The following is a 19370-nucleotide window of genomic DNA, read 5'->3' on the forward strand; positions in this document are numbered from 1 at the left end:
GGAAAATAAAGACAAAGAGAGAGAGAAAAAGAAAAAAATAATAAATGAGGGCACATGACAAAAATAAAACAAATTAATGCAGAATATTAAATAAAGCACATATTTTAAAAGGTATGTTTCAATTGCTTTCTTGTTGTGGACGTCTGTGATAGTTTTTAAATACAGTTCCAATTCTCATTTAAAAAATTGGCTTACATTGAGTATATTTGCATTTGTGTATGAAAAACTTTCCATTAAATAAAATGAGGTTTATGCAAAAAGTTGAATTTAAGGAATTGTTTTTCTTTAATATAAACCCCCAAAACATCATGTCTAGCATGAAGAAAAATCAATACAAACCTTTTGGACAATTTGAGAATTCACATCAGACCAGAAAGATTTAACAAAGGGACATTTTCCAAAACAAGCAACAGATTCAGAAGAAGTCTCAGAAAGAGCGAGACACGTTAATGTCATTTTTGAATTTTTGTAAAAATTGTTTAACTGGATAAAATCTGAATAATTTGAAAAGATATTTCTTTAATTTTATTTGTTAAAAAAATCTAGGGAGTGACCAAACATATATGACCATTTAATATCATCAAAGAGGTTGTTCTGATAAGAAATTACTTTTGAATTGTTTATGTTCTTTTTATTTCTCTAGAATTTAAGAGACACAAGTTATAATTCATGAATATATTCTTGTGGGCTCTATTTTCAATTTTATATCTCAATTAAAACTTTTGAATTCAGGATTGCTTTGAATGATTTCCTGGTCTAATGTCTACTATTTTTATTTTTTATTTCCTTACTCTTTGTATTTTATGATTATATTGTAAGGTGTCCTTTTTGAAAGGTACCTATAAATAAAAGGTATTATTATTATTATTATTATTATTATTATTAATGATATTATCTCTATTATTACTATTGCATTTGTAAAAGTTCAGATTAACGTTATGCATATATGATTTATAATTGTTACTCATGGTTAATTCAGTTTTTAATGAAACCTATTTGATTGTATGACTTCACATACTTTTTAAAAAGCTTATTCTGCTCATCAAGGCTGCATTTATTTGATCAATAATACACAGTTTAACAGTTTAAAAATGTTATTCCTTAAATTTTATTGTTATCCTTTTTAGTTTAGTAAGTTAAATGAACCCAAGAAACATTTCTTTTAAACCTAGCTAAAATATAATAAGGTATGGAAATGATTTATTACATAATATATATTTGTATTACAAATAATACATGTTATTTAAGATTCATTTGCGCTTTCTGTTTGTTTATGATTTTAAATGATGTCTGCTTTGACACTCTTGTTGTTAAAGACTTCACCATAGTTAATTTATGAAAAAAGATGTATTGTGTTTCCCAGTGATGGGTTGCAGCTGAAAGGGCATTTACTGTGTAAAACATATGCTGGATAAGTTGGCAGTTCATTCCACTGTGGCGACCCCGGATTAATAAAGGGTCTAAGCTGAAAAGAAAATGAATGAATGAATGTAAAGATGTATTGTATGGATTGGTTTGTAAATTATAATACAAGCTGTTAATGAAGTGCCAGTACGTTTTCTGTTATTTTATTATTTCTGTTATACATGATATTGTTTCAAAGCACAAAAATGTCAATAAATTCATTTTGTTAAACTACAGATTTTCATAAAGTTGACAGAAATTCATTCTTTCATTTTCCTTCGCCTTAGTCCCTTTAATCATCAGGGGTCGACACAGTGGAATGAACCGCCAACTTATCCAGCATTTGTTTTACATAGTGGATGCCCTTCCAGACGCAACCCAACACTGGGAAACATATACCTCCTCACATTTACACACTCATACACTACAGCCAATTTAGTTTATTCAATTCACCTTTAGCGCATGTCGTCAGACTGTGGGGGAAACCCACACGAACACGGGGAGAACATGCAAAGTTTACAAAGAAACCATTGTTAACCACTAAGCCACCATGCCGCCCCTTGACAGAGATTAAATTTATAATGCATCATAAATAAAGTTAAAGTAGCAAAAAAAAAAGGACAGGCAGTTATGTTTTCCTGTAGGGTAACAAAATGGAGTTTCATGGTTAGTTAAAGTGTAAGTAGACTTTAAGTAAACTTAAATTATAAATCTAAAAAAAAATCTATACCCTGATCTCTAGAAATGTTTGATCATTTTGATCAAGTCCCTTGAACCTGAACTTTGATATATCAAGGAAATCCATCACAATGATTTTACAGTTGAAGTATGATTAACTAATTATTAAACACTCTGAACTAGCCCCTCCTGTTTATTTTTTTGTCCAATTTTTGTTTCTAGTTTTAATAACTCATTTCAGATAACTGATTTATTTTATCTTTGCCATGATGACAGTACATAATATTTTACTAGATATTTTTCAGGACACTTCTATAGGTTTTAAAGTGACATTAAAAGGCTTAGCTATGTTAATTAGGTTAACTAAGCAGGTTAGGGTAATTAGGCAAGTTATTGTATAATGCTGGTTTGTTCTGTAGACTACCAAAAAAATATATAGCTTAAAGGGGCTAATAATTTCGACCTTATAATGGCTTTTAAAAAATTAAAAACAGTTTTTTTTTTCTAGCCAAAATACAAATAATACTTTCTCCAGAAGAAAAAAAAAAACATTATCAGACATACTGTAAAAATGTCCTTGCTCTATTAAACATAATTTGGGAAATATTTAAAAAAATTAAAAAATTCAAAGGGGGCTAATAATTCTTAACTGTATGTAAGTAGAAGAATTAACCTGGGCAATCCAGCATTGTGTGTGTGTGTGTACATGTTTTTGTGACATATCAGGACACAAATCTGTATAATGACATGGGTATGACACAGGTATTACAAAAAGGAGGTGAAATATGAGGACATTGGTGATGTTCTCATTTCTCAAAATGCGTTTAAATCACACAGAATGAGTTTAATCAGAGAGTAAAGCTGCACACAGTCTCCTGTGATGGTTGGGTTTAGGGGTGGAGTGGGGTGAGGGCAATATAATATACGGTTTGGACCGTATAAAATGAATGGAAACCTATGTAATGTCCCCACTTTTCACAAAAACAAACATGTTTGTGTGTGTGTGTGTGTGTGTGTGTGTGCGTGTGTGTGTGTGTGTGTGTGTGTGTGTGTGTGTGTGTGTGTGTGTGTGTGTGTGTGTGTGCGTGTGTGTGTGTGTGTGTGTGTGTGTGTGTGTGTGTGTGTGTGACTTTGCATGCTGGATGGCCAGGGAGAGTGAGGGTTTAAATGTGAAAGAGGACACGCACACCTGGAAGCAGAAGGACAGGGTGAGATGAAGCAGAGCTCTGCACCTCCATATCATCTCTTTACAAGAATGTAAACTTTTTTTTTTTCAGGAAGGCGGGAGATCAGGCTGTAGTTTGTCAGCCCTGTCTTACAACTTTCTCTCCTGTCAGCTCGTAACCCCTCACCCTTTGATCTTCTGCTTGTGCACACTTGCCTTTAAAAACACAGCCAGTCTTGTGCAGTCAAGACCTCTGCAAATGTGTAGAACTTCACACTGTGGAGATTCAGTTGAATGTGGCTTGGTTATCAAAATATCCATCTTACTTTGATAAAATTATAAAGTTGTCAACATGCTAAAACAAAATGTTTTGAAAGGATAGCTCACCGAAATATAAAACAATCTGCAATCATTTACTCATTCCTTGTTTCCAACCTGTTAGATTTTTCTTCTTCAAAAAAAAAAAAAAAAAAAAAAAAAAACAAGTGCGCCGACATATAGTGCAGTAGCTCCTCAGGGCGTCCTGAGTTTGAATCCCAGCTTGAGGACATATCCCTACCCCCCTCTATCTCGGTTGTTGCTAGAGCGGATGCGTTTGCGGCCGGAAGTTAACGCAAATTATTTCTATTATTTATTAAATTTCTCATTTGTTGTATTTTATTAATGTCTACCCTCACAGTAATGTAAAAACTGTACTTGTACCGAGTATTAGTTTTGTTATCTATTAAATTACCCAATAAAATGTATTTTTTAACGCCTACCCCCACCCCAACCCTAAACCCAACCCTCACAGTACTGTAAAAATATTATTTATTGTTGTACAGTGTCAAAAAAAATGCTGCTTTATTAATGTGCATATCGCACTTCCGGCCGGCCGCATATCCGATCTAGACTTTACCCTCTATCTCCAACATCGCTTCCTGTCTCAATACTGTCCTAACTACTATAGGCAAAAATCCCAAAATAAATCTTAAAAAAAAAAAAAAAAAAAAAAAAAAGTCGCCATTGGCTTCTATAGCACCACTACCCTACTATGGATGTCAATAGCTGCTGGTTTTCATATTTATTTATTTTTTACAGATTTTATATATATTATGGGTCAAAAGGAAGTGAGTGATTAAAAAATGAGGATTTTTAATGCATTTGCTAACATAAAAAAAATTGTTATATTAAAGTATTTATACATTCATTTATACATTCATTTTCTTGTTGGCTTAGTCCCTTTATTAATCCGGGGTCACCACAGCAGAATGAACCGCCAACTTATCCAGCAAGTTTTTACACAGCGTATGCCCTTCCAGCCGCAACCCATCTCTGGGAAACATCCACACACACACACTCATACACTACGGACAATTTAGCCTACCCAATTCACCTGCACTGCATGTCTTTGGACTATGGGGGAAACCAGAGCACCTGAAGGAAAACCATGCAAACGCAGGGAGAACATGCAAACTCCACACAGAAACGCCAATTGAGCTGAGGATCGAACCAGCGACCTTCTTGCTGTGAGGCGACAGCATTACCTAGTGCGCCACTGTGTCGCCTAAAGTATTTATTAATCGTTAAAAAAATACTTACTAAAATACAATACAACTGTTGTTCATTAGTTTAAGTACATTTATTAATAATGTGAGCAGTTTAATACAAATATTTTAATTGCTAGATCATGTTAAACAACAAAGATAAACTAAAGCTATAAAAATGGAATGATTTCATTAAACATTGGTACTAATTTAGTAGTGATCTCCTTATCACAGTGCCAGTATAAGGAAAATAAATCTTTCATTAGAAATGTTTTAAGCTATGATTTTTATTTTTTTCTCCATAGGATAGAAAGATTTTGCTGTTGATGATCTTTGGTGCTTGTTTACATATTCTAGTCTTATATTTTTATATTACTGCTTAAGGGGGTTTGGGAAGTAGGATATTATTGATTGGGCAGTCTTGGTATCTATCCCTTACAAAAAATATTTTATTATTCAAGTTTGCTATTTGTATGCTTCTTTTAAGCTAAAATCAAGTCTAAACTAATAAAACATATAAAGACATAAATAAATGGGTACAAAAATGGTTCAAAGATGATTCCTTTGATTTATATTTTTTTACATAAAGTGGTTGTAAACTATTTAGGCCTATTTGGGCTGAGTTTAACAAACAAATCAAGTTGAACATTTCTAAATTATTATTTTTTGTTTAAATTCAACACATGCAGAAATATTTTCAGTATACATCAAGTGCAAAATGTTAGTTGTAAACTAAGTATGATGTGAAGTTCACTTTAAAAATTACAAGTGTACTTTCAATATAGAAATGACATAATCTGAATTTACTGGCCCACCAAGAAAAAAGTTCACACACTTAATGCATTTTTTTAGCACATTCCATTCTTTAATTTTCTTGTCAGCTAAGTCCCTTTATTAATCTGGGGTCGCCACAGCAGAATGAACCGCCAACTTATCCAGCAAGTTTTTACGCAGCAGATGCCCTTCCAGCCGCAACCCATCTCTGGGAAACATCCACAAACACATTCACACACACACTCATACACTACGGACAATTTAGCCTACCCAATTCACTTGTACCGCATGTCTTTGGACTGTGGGGGAAACCGGAGCACCCGGAGGAAACCCACGCGAAGGCAGGGAGAACATGCAAACTCCTCATAGAAACGCCAACTGAGCCGAGGTTCGAACCAGTGAGGCGTCAGCACTACCTACTGCGCCACTGCCTCGCCCCTAGCACATTCCATAATTTCTACCAAATGGTTGATATGTTGGTTTATAGTAAAAGTAGCGGAATTAATACACATGCTATGAAAAATCTGAAAATATGAAGTGTAAGACCAATTTATTTAAAACATAATCAAAATAAAACATTTTTGAAAACTAAATCATCTTTATTTTTAAAGTATGTCATTAAATATTTCATACTCTCATTCATTCAATCATTCTTTTTTATTTCGACTTAGTCCCTTTATTAATCTGGGGTCGCCACAGTGGAATGAACCGCCAACTTATCCAGCATATGTTTTACGCAGCAGATGCCCTTCCAGCTGCAACTCATCTCTGGGAAATATCCATACTCACTCATTCACAATCATACACTATGGACAATTTGGCCTACCCAATTCACTTGTTCCGCATGTCTTGGGACTGTGGTTGAAACCGGAGCACCCGGAGGAAACTCATGCGAACGCAGGAAGAACATGCAAACTCAATACAGAAGCGCCAACTGACCCAGCCGAGGCTTTAACTAGCGACCTTCTTGCTGTGAGGCGACAGCACTACATACTGCGCCACTGCGTCGCCCTTCAGACTCTCATTTAACATGTTTTCTTGTTTGTTTTTACAATAAACCAAAATCCAGTGCGGTAGTGCAACAGGGTTATTTTATTTTATTTTTTTAAAACCAGCAATGCTGTGTGTAAAGCATTATTAAAAACAGTCATTCTTTAAATGACTTTAACTGCCATTATTTAAAACAGTCAAAATATGGTCAACCGATTGGTAGAGCAGTCAGTTAAATGTTAAAGTATTCAAAGTGTACTTTCAGAAACAAAAACATGCTACAAGTTATATAAAAGTAGGTCTCAAACTCAATTCCTGGAGGACCGCAGCTCTGCACAGCTTTGCTCCAACCCTAATCAAAACAGTTGATCCAGCTAATCAAGGTGTTCAAGACTAGTCTGATTTGGGTTGAAACAAAATTGTGCAGAGCCGCGGCCCTCCAGGAATTGAGTTAGACCTATGCGTGTTTCTTCCTGAAACTCTAGCGGCATCATGTGTTCCACATGCAGTACAGCAGGTGTTTGTGTTTTCCGGGCAACTTTGGGCGCGGTCTGCTTCAACAAAACAAACACTGATTGGACAGCAGCTGTTTCGCTGAAGAGCCATGATTCGACAGAGTGAGTTGTCCATTCCCACTGAAACACTCATAACAGATCACAATTGTTGGAATTCAAGATCCCGCCCAATTGCGGATTTAGTATTGGCCGAAAGGTGCGTGTGGGGGTGGGCAGAATCTTCCAGAATTTAGTGGCGTGGTCTTTGACGGAAGAGCTTTTCACGAGAAGCAGAACAATCAGAAAAATAGACGTTTTAGAGATTTGTATTTTAAATACAACCTTTGAAATAACTTATCGCGCGTAACCGATGAGATCTGAACGCGCAGACAGTTGACTGAAGCAGTGGATGAAGTGAAAGTCTTGTCACGTGAGTGCATGTAAATACTGGTTAGCTATAGCAACCAGCAAGATATCAGATATTAAACATTCAGCGGAAGTCATGAATAAATGAGTCCGTCCGGATATCTGTGCTTTACTGCGTAAATGCCAAACACGTCATTTGGTTTTCAGCTTGACCAAGCAGCAGCAGAAGATGGACGGGAGTGTGACAATCATCACAAATCCCACCGTGTCCGTGCGGGTGACCAGCACCGTCAGCTCCTTCGAGGTGAACCGGAGATTCAACCGGGGAATAACGATCGCAGAGTTTAAGGTGCGGCCGTGTGATCGTGCTTGTGTGTGATACAGTAGGCTAACGTTAGTGGGTGAAGTAATGTGAAACTTTGCTGTCTCCATATGTCCAGTGTCATTTCAGATACACATCATGTTTTTGTTTTCTTGTTTATTAGAAGTATCCATGTTATATTATTTTAGATAAAATGGCTAAAACAAATTTCCTACCTTGTTTTACTCCGTCACATATGTAATGTACTGGTCACATGTAAACGCACTGTGTGCTGTCCATTGTGGCAATATGGCAAAATAACAGCCATGAACATCACTCTTGCATGATCCTTATTATTCAGTACAAACGTCATTTGGACAATTGAGTGTATTTTATCTCAAACAAATTCGCATTTAAATAAATTAAATCTCAAAATAAAAACAAAAGTTTTCCTTTTTCTTCCTATCTCATTTTAATTCCAAATTTTCATAATAAATATGAAAAATACAAAATCTTGTTGGAAAAAAGTAATAAAAAAAGGGTATTTATTTTTCTATATATTTTTTGAACACTAATATTAGGTTACTTCCATCTAGAAAGATGCCAATATTCAATAGTTCAATATATAACGATAACGATTGTGCCTAATATTGTTGTCAGGGACACTTCAAAATACAATGAATAACTGAAATCTTTGGGACCTGTTTCCACTGAGTGGTACGGGTCGGTACAGGTCACCTTTATGAGGCTTGCATTTCCACTGCTAAAAGGGAACTAATCGTACCCTTTTGGTGGCCGTGGTGTACGACAAAGAGTTTCAGTCAACGTCATTCGCGCTCGAGAAAATGTCAAAGTAAAGCTGTACGGGTCATTCATATATCATATAAGAAGCACTTCTCACAAAACAGATGCATTATACACATAAGTACTTGTGTATAAATGTTCATTACTAACCTTTCTATGAGCATGAATTAATTATAACTGCAGATCAAAAAAAAAAAAAAAAAAAACTGCAGATCAATGATAGTGCGGTATAGCCTACTGTAACATCTGCGATTATGTAAAATAAATGTATAAATGCAACATATATGAACGCATACAGACCCTTACACTCTTCGATATAATACCAGTTACAGAAAAACTACACAAAGGATACATTTAGTTCTTATTTGGGTTCAAAAACAACACAACATATAGTACAGTCAGTGCAAATCACACATCTGTATGTTCAATCGTCTGCAGCACATGTAACCTCTTGTTAGAAAGTACTTCCCTCATTCCAAGTTCATAATAGTCCAAATGGTGATGATAATAGTTAAACATGGCAATTTGTTCATGTTTGCTGAAAAAAAATCTTTTTCTCCTTAATTTTTCTGGTTTGTTTTTCCGCGCATCAGTCTCACGTTTGGTCGTTTCTGAAAGGATCTGGGGCCTGTTTCAGTAAGGAGGTTCAACCAACTCTGAGTTTAAACTTGAACTCTTAGTTGATTTACCGAGAGATTAAAAACTCTGAGTTTTCGGTTTCAGAACAGCAGATCTGAGTTAGGTTAATTAACTTTGAGTAGACCAACTCAGAGTTAAGATGGCGCACCGTGAATATAAAAAGGCATTATCAATAGAGTGCAGATATTACGAGTGAGTATGGCAACATCTTAAAAGAGAGATTAACTTGATGTGCTCATGCAAAGTTTTAGCAAATATGACCATGTATTTTGAAAAGCAACACCACTTGGTCAGTGAAACAGAGACAGTTAGCATGGGAAAACAGCTGCTCAAGTTAATGCGTAATTTTACATTTAAAGTATTTAAATATTTAAGTTTAATAAAATAAGTAATGTTATGTGTGACGTTTATAAAATCTTTACACAAGTTTTATACATGTTGATCAGTATTAATAGATTTAAAAGTGCACTTGTGTGTCTGCCTTTTTTATTGATCAAGAGATAGATGTTGATATGACATTTAGAAGGTAAGCAGAACTAAAAACATTAGTATTTAGAAAGAATATTAATCCCCTTAATCTAGGCTACTTGTCCCTGCTGAAGGTCCGTGAATTTTAGCTTTATTTATTAAAAAAGGACAAGCCATTCTCGTACGTGACTTTGTTCTTTGTGTGACTGTAATGTAGGCAATAGCTATGTTTCCATCCAATAATATTAATTAAATTTATGTGCAAAACTGGAATATCGCATAAGATATGTGCGAATAAAGCAGCGTTTCCATCCAACGAGTCAAAGAGAACAAAATCGTCACTTCCTGATAAAACGGACACCAAATATCAACAGTAAAACCAGAATTTACTGCGGTATAAGAAGCTGCAGCAGCGTCAATCTTTTCTATATTTAATAAATGTACTTGCGCCTCAGAAGACAACGCTGACACACATTGAACACGTGGGGCGTTTAAAGCCATGAGATGCGGAGAACAGACGCTCTTGACACGCTCCAGACGCTCTGGAGGTCTTTAATGATATAATACCATTAATACTCAAACTGTTAAGGATTTATAGAATGAATGAGCAAAACAACATTTAAGATGTGTTATAGTGTGCTCAGCCTGCTAGTTTGTCCATTCACACACATTTTCATCATCAAATAACAGACCTTTTTTTAATACAAATACTGTAATTTGTTCATTAAAAGTGTTTTCATCGTAGTTTATGCACATCTTTTCTATCGAATAAAAGTTTATCCTACTCAGCTATGCACATTTTTAATGTGTATTTTCCAAAGTTATGTGCATCATGATGTTTCCATTAATCATTTTTATGGGCATCTCCATAAAAACTTCATTTTTATGGGCATCTGGGGAGGAGACCTGACAGAAACTCAGTTTAGAGAATAAAACCTGCTCCAGACCAGGTTAGGTTCATAGAGTAAGTTACCACAGTAACTGACTATGAGTTAAAGTTTCCTCTCGTTCAGAAACAGGTTTGACTTACCCTGCTTTCTCCAGTTTAACAAACCTGCCATTTTGAAATGGAAAACCCAGAGTTTCTCACATTTTAGGGTTAAAATACTCTGAATTTTCACTTAACCTCCTATCTGAAACAGGCCCCTGTTGTCAGAAGCACTTCAATAACCATGCGCATGTTATTATAATCAGCTCAAGAAGTTTGTTATTACAAATATAGATATGCACACGAGCCTTTACAAAGGGTACGGGCCCTTTTGAGTTCTTTTTATGAACATTCAGATTGTATTTGATTATTAAGTTTAATAGTTAAAACATGAAAACATTTTGCTAGTGTACATTTTGTTGTTAAAACTGTGCAATAAGGGTCCAAAAGTTAACATTAGTTTATTTAACTGAACTCACAATGAAAACGGCAAAAGTTTTTATTAATTGTAATTTCTCACTTACTGGCTAATGGGATGTTTAAATCAGTCGTAATCTGATAACAAGTTGCAATCATTTTATTAAATGAATTTGATACATAATCATTCAGTTTAATTTTTAAACTAATATTAACAATCAGTACTTAAATAAATCAGTTTTTTTTTCTCACAGTTGATTTTGTTTCATTAAGCAATTTTTACTAATATGACTTTACGCAAATGAGGACGTTGCTAAACCTTTTGATCACAAACATTTTGCCACCAAATGCAAAACTTTGCTATTGATTGTAAAGTTATTAGCATAACATTATTGTAATTCAATCAAACATTTTTGTTTGGGTGAACATAAACATTTTGTAAACAAACAAAAATTCCACAGGAACATAAAAGTTTAGCAAGAGAACATTTTTTTTTGTTTGTTTTCAAACCATCCCAAGCTATATTAATATTAAGAAAATGAATTTCGTTCTGAGAGTGAATTACATCCACAAATTGCTTGAGTCATTTTGAAATCACATTGATGTTTTAGTATGGTCAATGAACCTAACTTGTATATTTGTTTTTCAGAGTAAACTGGAGTTGATTGTGGGCACTCCAGCTAGTTGTATGGACCTAGATCTGTTCAGCTCCTCAGACAAGTTCCTTCAGAAACTAGATAACAATGAAGCTCTGCTGGGCTCCTATCATGTGGATGATGACTGCAGAATACATGTGGGTATTTACTCTTTTTGACACCTCGTCTACAAAGTGAACAACATGACACATTTAGAACATGTGAAAGGATGCGAGTTCGTCCTAAATTTCCACAGTGTGTCACATTCATGGGTTGTTATATGTTGGTGTCCCTGGAATATCTTTTCACTCTGGAAATTTAGTCAAAACCTTATTCCTATCCCTAAACCTGGACCATCCACTTGTTAAGTCATGACGTATAGACTACTGTTTCCGGGTCCAAGCTGCTACTCATTTGTCCTGTGATAATACTCGAATGTGACCACTTTTTAGTTATATCACACATTAAATAGATTTTTATATAAAATCATGGTGTACACGACAGTCTCTGGACTTGCTGCATCACAGACACCAATATTTTAACAATTTATAAAAAAATTACTCACTTTCTGGCCATCGGATATTAGGCATTGATATATATATATATTGCGATTATGATTTTCGAAAGTACTACATCGCTTTGTAAATGTTTATTATTACCATTTGTTGATTCTCCCCATGCAGTTTGATAGAGCACTTGGACCTGAAAGCTGCTACGCGGGACATCACACTTAATAAGCGGATGCTTTGTATTATGTTTTATCAACTAACAAAACAAACTAACTCCCACTTATGCAAGGTGTTTGTAGTGCAGAGTCAATGAGCGGGACAGTATATTTGACGTTGTTTTCTTTTCTGACTGCAGAAATCAGTCTTACTATTTAGTTATTTATTTTAAAGTTGTGAAGTATTAAAGATTCAATATTCGTGGTCTGGATATTTAGAAAGTACTTTGATGGCATTAATAAAGACTAAATTTTTGTTCATGGAGTTTTTTTTTTATTTGCAGGTGACAGACCGTAGCGGTACACAGAGCGGAGAGTTCACAGATTTGTCAAAAGTGGAGAAATTTGAAATCTCAGATGAAGCCTATGAAAAACGGGCAGGTAAATAAAATGTCATAAATCATTTTCCTCTGAAATGTGTCATTTAGAATTAAATGGATAGATAGGTCACCCAAAATTGAAAATTTACTTAGTATTTACTCTCCCGCAAGTGTTTACAAACCTTTGTGGGTTTTTTCTTTAGTTAAACGCAAAAGAAGATATTTTGAAGCAAGCTGAAAACCTGTAATCATCGACTTCCATAGTAAGAAAAACCAATACTATGGATGTCAGTGGTTACACAAGTTTGCAGCTTTCTTCAAAATCTCTTTTTTTTCAAGAGAAGTAACTAACTCGAACAGGGTTCGAAAGAAGAGAAGGGTAATTAAATGATGACAGAATTTTCAGTTTGGGGGTAACTATCCATTTATTACAACTGCTGGAGCAGGGTAGGTGATTTGGTTGAAAACATTTTTTGTTATGCTGGTTAAATGTGTGCACTCATCTCGATAGCACTCATTATGTTAAGTGCTCTAAATTTATTTAATGTGTATATGTATTTTAATGTGTGTGCCTTGGGGAAAACACTTTGGTGGACACACTCTTAAGGCTGATTTATATTTCTGCGTCAAACGCACGCGTATGCTACAGCGTTGACCCATAGCCCTACGCTGTGGTCGTCAGCATCGCTGACGTGCACCTCTCAAAAAATAACTACACGTCGCAACGACATGTAGCGCAAGCTCTGTGATTGGTCGGCTTGATAGTGCTGACGAGTCTAGGCGGGATCGAGGGCCGCGTGAATGCCGCGAGCCTGATGCAGCGATTGTTTAGAAGCATGGCCATTTGAAAAGTGAGTTTTCAATGGTGTGTGCAGGATCTTTAGCTTTTAGAGACAGCTAGCATCTCTGAAATCACCTACTGTACCTTCTGCTGACCAACTTGCAGTAAAACAGCACCTGACATAAAAGTAAAACTCTATATTATGCATGCCAGGCTAGTAGTTGGTCATTTGATATTTTAACACCAGCATTTTTACAAAAATCTAAACTTACAATTTGAAACTGCCCCCAAAATGTGGCTGTCCTGTCCTGCTGTCCCATGACCATATCCATATCCAAGTTTTCTGTTTTTAGCTGTAAAATGCTATTATATGTAAATGTACCCAGAATGTTCAGTCAGTTGTTTATAAAGGGACCAGTTTTAAGCAGAATAAACACTAAAACATCTTTCACCTAATGTTTTTTAATGTAAAAAAAACTTTTGTCATTCATGATGTATTTAGAACATAAATTATCTAGTGTTTTACTGCTTTAGGACATGCACTGCTATGATACAATAACTAGAGCTGTGGTTAAAAAAAAAGGCCTAATTTATTCTGCATCTTCAAAATGCATTGATAATCCATTTTGAGTCAATTCTGAGTTAGTTTTTTAACTGCAGATGGCGCTGTATGTAGTTCACGGATCTGCTTGCATCCAATTCCTTACATATACCACTTGACCTGAATCTGAAACAAGTATTAATAAAGCTTAGAAAGTTTTAAGCGAATTACAAGAGGGTTCATCTTGAGCCATTGACATTTAATCTCGTGACAAAAACAAACTGGTATGACTCCTTTTCTTGTGAGCATTTGTGTGCACAGTAAAAAACAAACTAGCCTTGAGCACCATCTGCTGTTAAAATCTAAGCGCAGAATCAATTTATGCGATGCATTTAAAAAATCTCAATCGATTTCTGGAATGGGGTGTCATGGTGGCGCAGTGGGTAGCGTGATCGCCTCAAAGCAAGAAGGTCACTGGTTCGAGTCTCAGCTGGGTCAGTTGGCATTTCTGTGTGGAGTTTGCATGTTCTCCCCATTTTCGCATGGGTTTCCTCTGGGTGCTCTGGTTTCCCCTACAGTCCGAAGACATGCGCTATAGGGGAATTTAGTAAGCTAAAATTGTCCATAGTGTAAGTGTGTGAATGAGAGTGTATGGATGTTACCCAGTGTTGGGTTGCTGGATAAGTTGCTGGTTGAATAAATGAATTTCTAGAATGATTTTTTATCATAGCTCAAGTTTTGTAGCTTAAATAAAAAATAATAATTTAAACAGTTACATCATACATACTGTAGTATCTTTATTGAATTCTCCAAAAGTTATGTTAAAAAAGCAAATATCTAACTTTAAAGTTTTCTCATTTGTCAGATTCAATTCGGAACTTCAAGAAGAATATGAAGTTAGGTCGATTTAATGAGGAAGAGAGGGCCAAGCAAGAAGAGGCTGTCGCTAAGAAAGAGGAAGAGGAGAAGGTGGCCGCTGAGGCTATCGCTGTTGGAAACCGCTGTAAAGTTCAAGTTCCTGGGCAGGCCACTAAGATTGGCACTGTTATGTATGTTGGTAAGTTTACCCTCATTTTCATATCACACCACTCAGATTAAGACTTTCATTGTTTCTGTTGTTTGCATGACCTGATTTAATCAAATCTGCTGCTACTTCTCACAGTGCAATTTAGTTTTAGGTCATGGTTTTTGTACAGTTCAGTGTATATGTTCAGTATGAAAGCACCGTCAAAATAACAAACTCTACAAGCAATATAAAATACAAATTCAAAACAATATAGGAATGATAATACTAAAATAAACAGTGTCTTTTTAGGTTTTTGATGTACCTAACAGCAGTGGTGTAAAGTACTTAAGTAAATGGACTTTGTTACTTTACTTAAGTATTTTTTGGCTACTTTGTACTTGTACTGAGTATTAAAAATATAAGCAACTTTTACTTCCTACTTGACTACATTTTGGATTGAGTATATGTACTCTTTACTCCACTACATTTGAACGGACGCTTCTTGTTACTCGTAACATTGTGATTGTGCGCGACAAGTCGGCATCTTTTTTTTAAGAATTTATCGTCAAATTTTAAACACATTGAGGTAAGAGTCTATTTAACGTTAATATAATAATTTAGTGAATTTAATACAGTTACTGATATGAAAAAACCACTGAGACATGACATGACTATGTTTTTGCTTAATTTCTTTGTGCAACGGGAAAAAATGTATCACTGAAATTATACGTTCTGCATCAGGTGCATTTAGCTGTGAGTTTGTGATGTATTTTTCATTGAATTTAAGTGTAGTTTACTAAGTTGAAAAATAACACTGCTCCTCTTTGTTTAATTTTAATACAGAGAAAACATCCTAATCAATTAAAAAAACTACTCAAAATAAAAGTACTGCCCCCCTTTGAGACTGAGAGGTGAATCACATGAAAGTCAGCTCTGAATTTTTCTTTTACTACATTTTACTACTTTTTTTTATTGTTTCTGCCTTTTTATGAACATTTGAGTTTTAGACTTTTTGTTCTTTTTTTCATCTATTTTGTTCTGCCATTTTGAAACATTGAGGTGTTCATATTTAATTTAATTTCTATATTAGGAAATAAAACATTTCTTGGTGTTCTTTGAGCCAACATATGAGTAAATACTTAAGTTCTTTTAAAAATGGATACTTTAATACTTTTACTCAAGTCTTATTGGAATTTGTGACTTGTAACTTTAATTTTTATAGTAAGGTATCTGTACTTTTACTCAAGTATGGTTTTCAGGTACTCGTTACACCTCTGCCTAAAAGTTACATAAGCTGAAAAATATAATCAAATGTAACACTATACGATAGATAATCTAGACTGTTTAAATTAAATAAAGGTCAACCATTACTGAGCTATATCTATCCAGTTAAGAGTAGGGGGATTTCATAAATTTTTGTTACGACAGGGAAGCTGTCATAAAATATCAGGCCTGTAGCCAGTCTGGTGAAAGGGGTGGTTCTTTTTTTTTTGTCAAAAAGTGGACCTTTTTGCGATTTATAGGCCTCATTTTAGGCTCTTATTTATTTATGAGATTTAATTACCGCATTTCAGTGACATTTTAAGCATTATTTTAGCTGAAATAGATTGTTGGATGATTGTAACCAAAGAAAGTACATTTAAAAATTCACGCGTAACAGCAATAGCCAAAATTGTATTTAAATTTATTTTAATATCTGGTGCTTCACGTCTTTTCATTGGTCATTTTTTGTTCCAAGATTTAGAATGAAAATGCTTGTAAAATATTTGATCTATTTAAAAACAACACAGTAGTGAAAGATGACTTCACTTCATCAGATCGTATGTTTTCTTGCACAGCTGGTTGTTGGATTTATGAAAAATAATTGTGTGCAACTGGTCACACTGAAACGACAGCTGACAGGGGATTCCACTTGGTCTTATCCTTTTTCAATGGTTTTTTTTCACTATTTATTATGGCATCGCAGTCAAAATAGGACAAATGAGCTCATGTATGGGACAAATTCTAGACCTTTATCAGTGAGGGTTGGTCTTTCAAACCACCTGAACCCCCCCTAGCTACGGACCTGAATATGTTATATGATATGTATAGTCATGTTGATTGCAATATTTATTTATTTAAAATTCCTCTTTTTTGTCCCTATAGCTGAGTGCATTCATATTTTTTGCATTGCTTCTATTGTTTTCAGGTACGGCAGATTTCAAGCCAGGCTACTGGGTAGGTGTGAAGTACGATGAGCCACTCGGGAAGCATGATGGCAGGTCAGTGCAAGCACATGCTGTTTAAGTTTATGAAAAGCGCCAGGATGTTTTGAAAAATGACTAATGGGACTGTTACATGAACCTTACTCGAACCTTGTAGTCTAACTGATTCTTTATGTTTGTCTTGATTTAGTGTGAATGGAAAACGTTACTTTGAGTGCGAACCAAAATATGGTGCCTTCGTGAAGCCCCTCACAGTGACTGTAGGAGATTTCCCTGAAGAAGACTATGGTTTGGATGAGATGTGAGAATCAGAACCTGATGAACAGTCAGAAAGTTCTTCAAGAAGTCTGCAGTGAGACTTTGCTGAAGTAGAAGGGTTTTCTGTTGTCATTGCGGATCATTTTGTTTTTTTGCTGATCTTGAAGAGATCGGCAACAATTATACCTTAATTTCCTTCAGTCAAACTCAAGAAATGATCTTAAACAACATCTGTGCCCTGATGACTGGAAGTAACTGGTAAAGCAATTCTGAGAACATCAGTCAAGATCAGAGTTAGAACCTAGTTGAACTCACTTGCATGTTGATTATTGAATTCCAAAGTTCTGCAGCTGATTTGAGCCCAGGCTTAGTCATTTTACTTTAAACAAATCCAACAAAACAAAATGTTCTTCGCGTTTTTTGCAATTCTGTACACAATGTATTGTATAGAGGTCTTATTTGTACTAATGATTTATTTTTGTTGCTTTCTTGTGCATCAACATGACTGTGTTTAGGGTCTCAGTCCCTTATCGTCCTCGGCACTTTAGCAATTAGCTCACTTATGAGTGCAGTAATGTAGAATCCTGTGGCCTCAGTTTTCTGTATTTTCATTGTAAATTACAAAAGTGTGACAATAACTCTAGCTTTTTACTTTGGCATGTAAAGATTTTGATGCATGTCAAATTCACTTTGAACAGAAAGGCCTCATGTTTTATGGAATTCTGTTCAGCAAAATTTGTTTTGAATAAATCCATGTGCCAACTTTGGACATCATGCAGACAGATGCACAATTTGTCTTTTTTTCCCCCTGGAACTGCCTTAATACGCAGCTCAGAACATGTTGATCTGGAAAATACTAATGCAGAACAGCACTAAAATCTTCATGGTTCATGGGTAATAATAAACATTTGTTTATGGTTCAGAAGGGTATGATTGGTTTCATTTGAATGCTGTAATTGTCTTATAGCAGTGCACTACTTTAACAAATCATAGAATAAGTAAAACGTTAGAGACAAGAGCAGGTATAAACATTGATTTTTTTTTGTTTGTTTGTTTGAGATGTTTAGGGAAATGCAAGCAAATTTCATGAGTTGTATATATTTTGAAGCATAGTATTAAAAAAAACTTAAATGAGATATTTGGTGGAAAAACTGACCAAAATTAGAGAACACTTTCAGATTCCTCTGTATTTGTGTTAATCTGACATCTGATGGAATTTCCTTGACAAAGAACCAACAGTCTAATTTCATTTATTTTGCAAGTTGGCCATCTGTTCTAGTATGACTGATGAAGACCAGCAATATTACCCCTAATTTAAGTGAATGCAAATATTTATAAACATTTCCTTCTGCAACATTATTCTGTTCATGCATTCATCATCCAGTCAGTATGCAATTGGCAAAGAGCCAAATGCACAGCAAAATAGGTAAGGCTGTTCATTCAAGCTAAAAATAATGAAATGGCAGACTGGAGTACTGCTGTAAACCTGATTCAAATTTTAATTAATTAATTTTCTTTTCGGCTTAGTCCCTTTATTAATTCGGAGTTGACGCAGCAGAGTGAACCAACCAACTTATCCATCACGTTTTACGCAGCAGATGCCCCTCCAGCTGCAACCCATTAATGGGAAATGATTGAAATTTATGGGGAAAAAATCCTTCTGATAGTCATTATCCTTAAAATTTGTCTAAAAACCCAGTACTGTTGGTGAACTGTGGAGATTGAGGAAGAGCTGATCAAGATCACAGGGTTAGCAGTGATAGACTAGTGATGTGCCTGTAGATTTGTTGCAGACATTTTTTTTTTTAGTTATTGACTGATGTAAACTTAAATAATTGCTATTTTCTTTTACGTGCTACAATTGTTGCTGTTCTCTAACTTTAATTACAAAATTGCTAAAGTGACTTTTTTTATAAGGAGAAAAAAAAGTTACATCAAGAAATACCT

The 19370-nt window shown here is 35.0% G+C and overlaps 1 protein-coding gene across 1 annotated transcript; it reads left to right on the top strand.

Moving 5' to 3' along the window:
* Positions 1-7260: 7260 nt before the first annotated feature.
* tbcb (tubulin folding cofactor B) lies at positions 7261-18201 on the top strand. The gene is given in 7 exon segments (NM_212775.1): positions 7261-7461; positions 7605-7746; positions 11604-11747; positions 12598-12694; positions 14821-15012; positions 17150-17222; positions 17356-18201. Coding segments are annotated over 6 exon segments (741 nt in total). The 5' UTR covers positions 7261-7461; positions 7605-7626; the 3' UTR covers positions 17471-18201.
* The last annotated feature ends 1169 nt before the right edge of the window (positions 18202-19370 follow it).

This window comes from Danio rerio, chromosome 18, assembly GCF_049306965.1.
Source record: "Danio rerio strain Tuebingen ecotype United States chromosome 18, GRCz12tu, whole genome shotgun sequence".
NCBI classification, from domain to species: domain Eukaryota; kingdom Metazoa; phylum Chordata; class Actinopteri; order Cypriniformes; family Danionidae; genus Danio; species Danio rerio.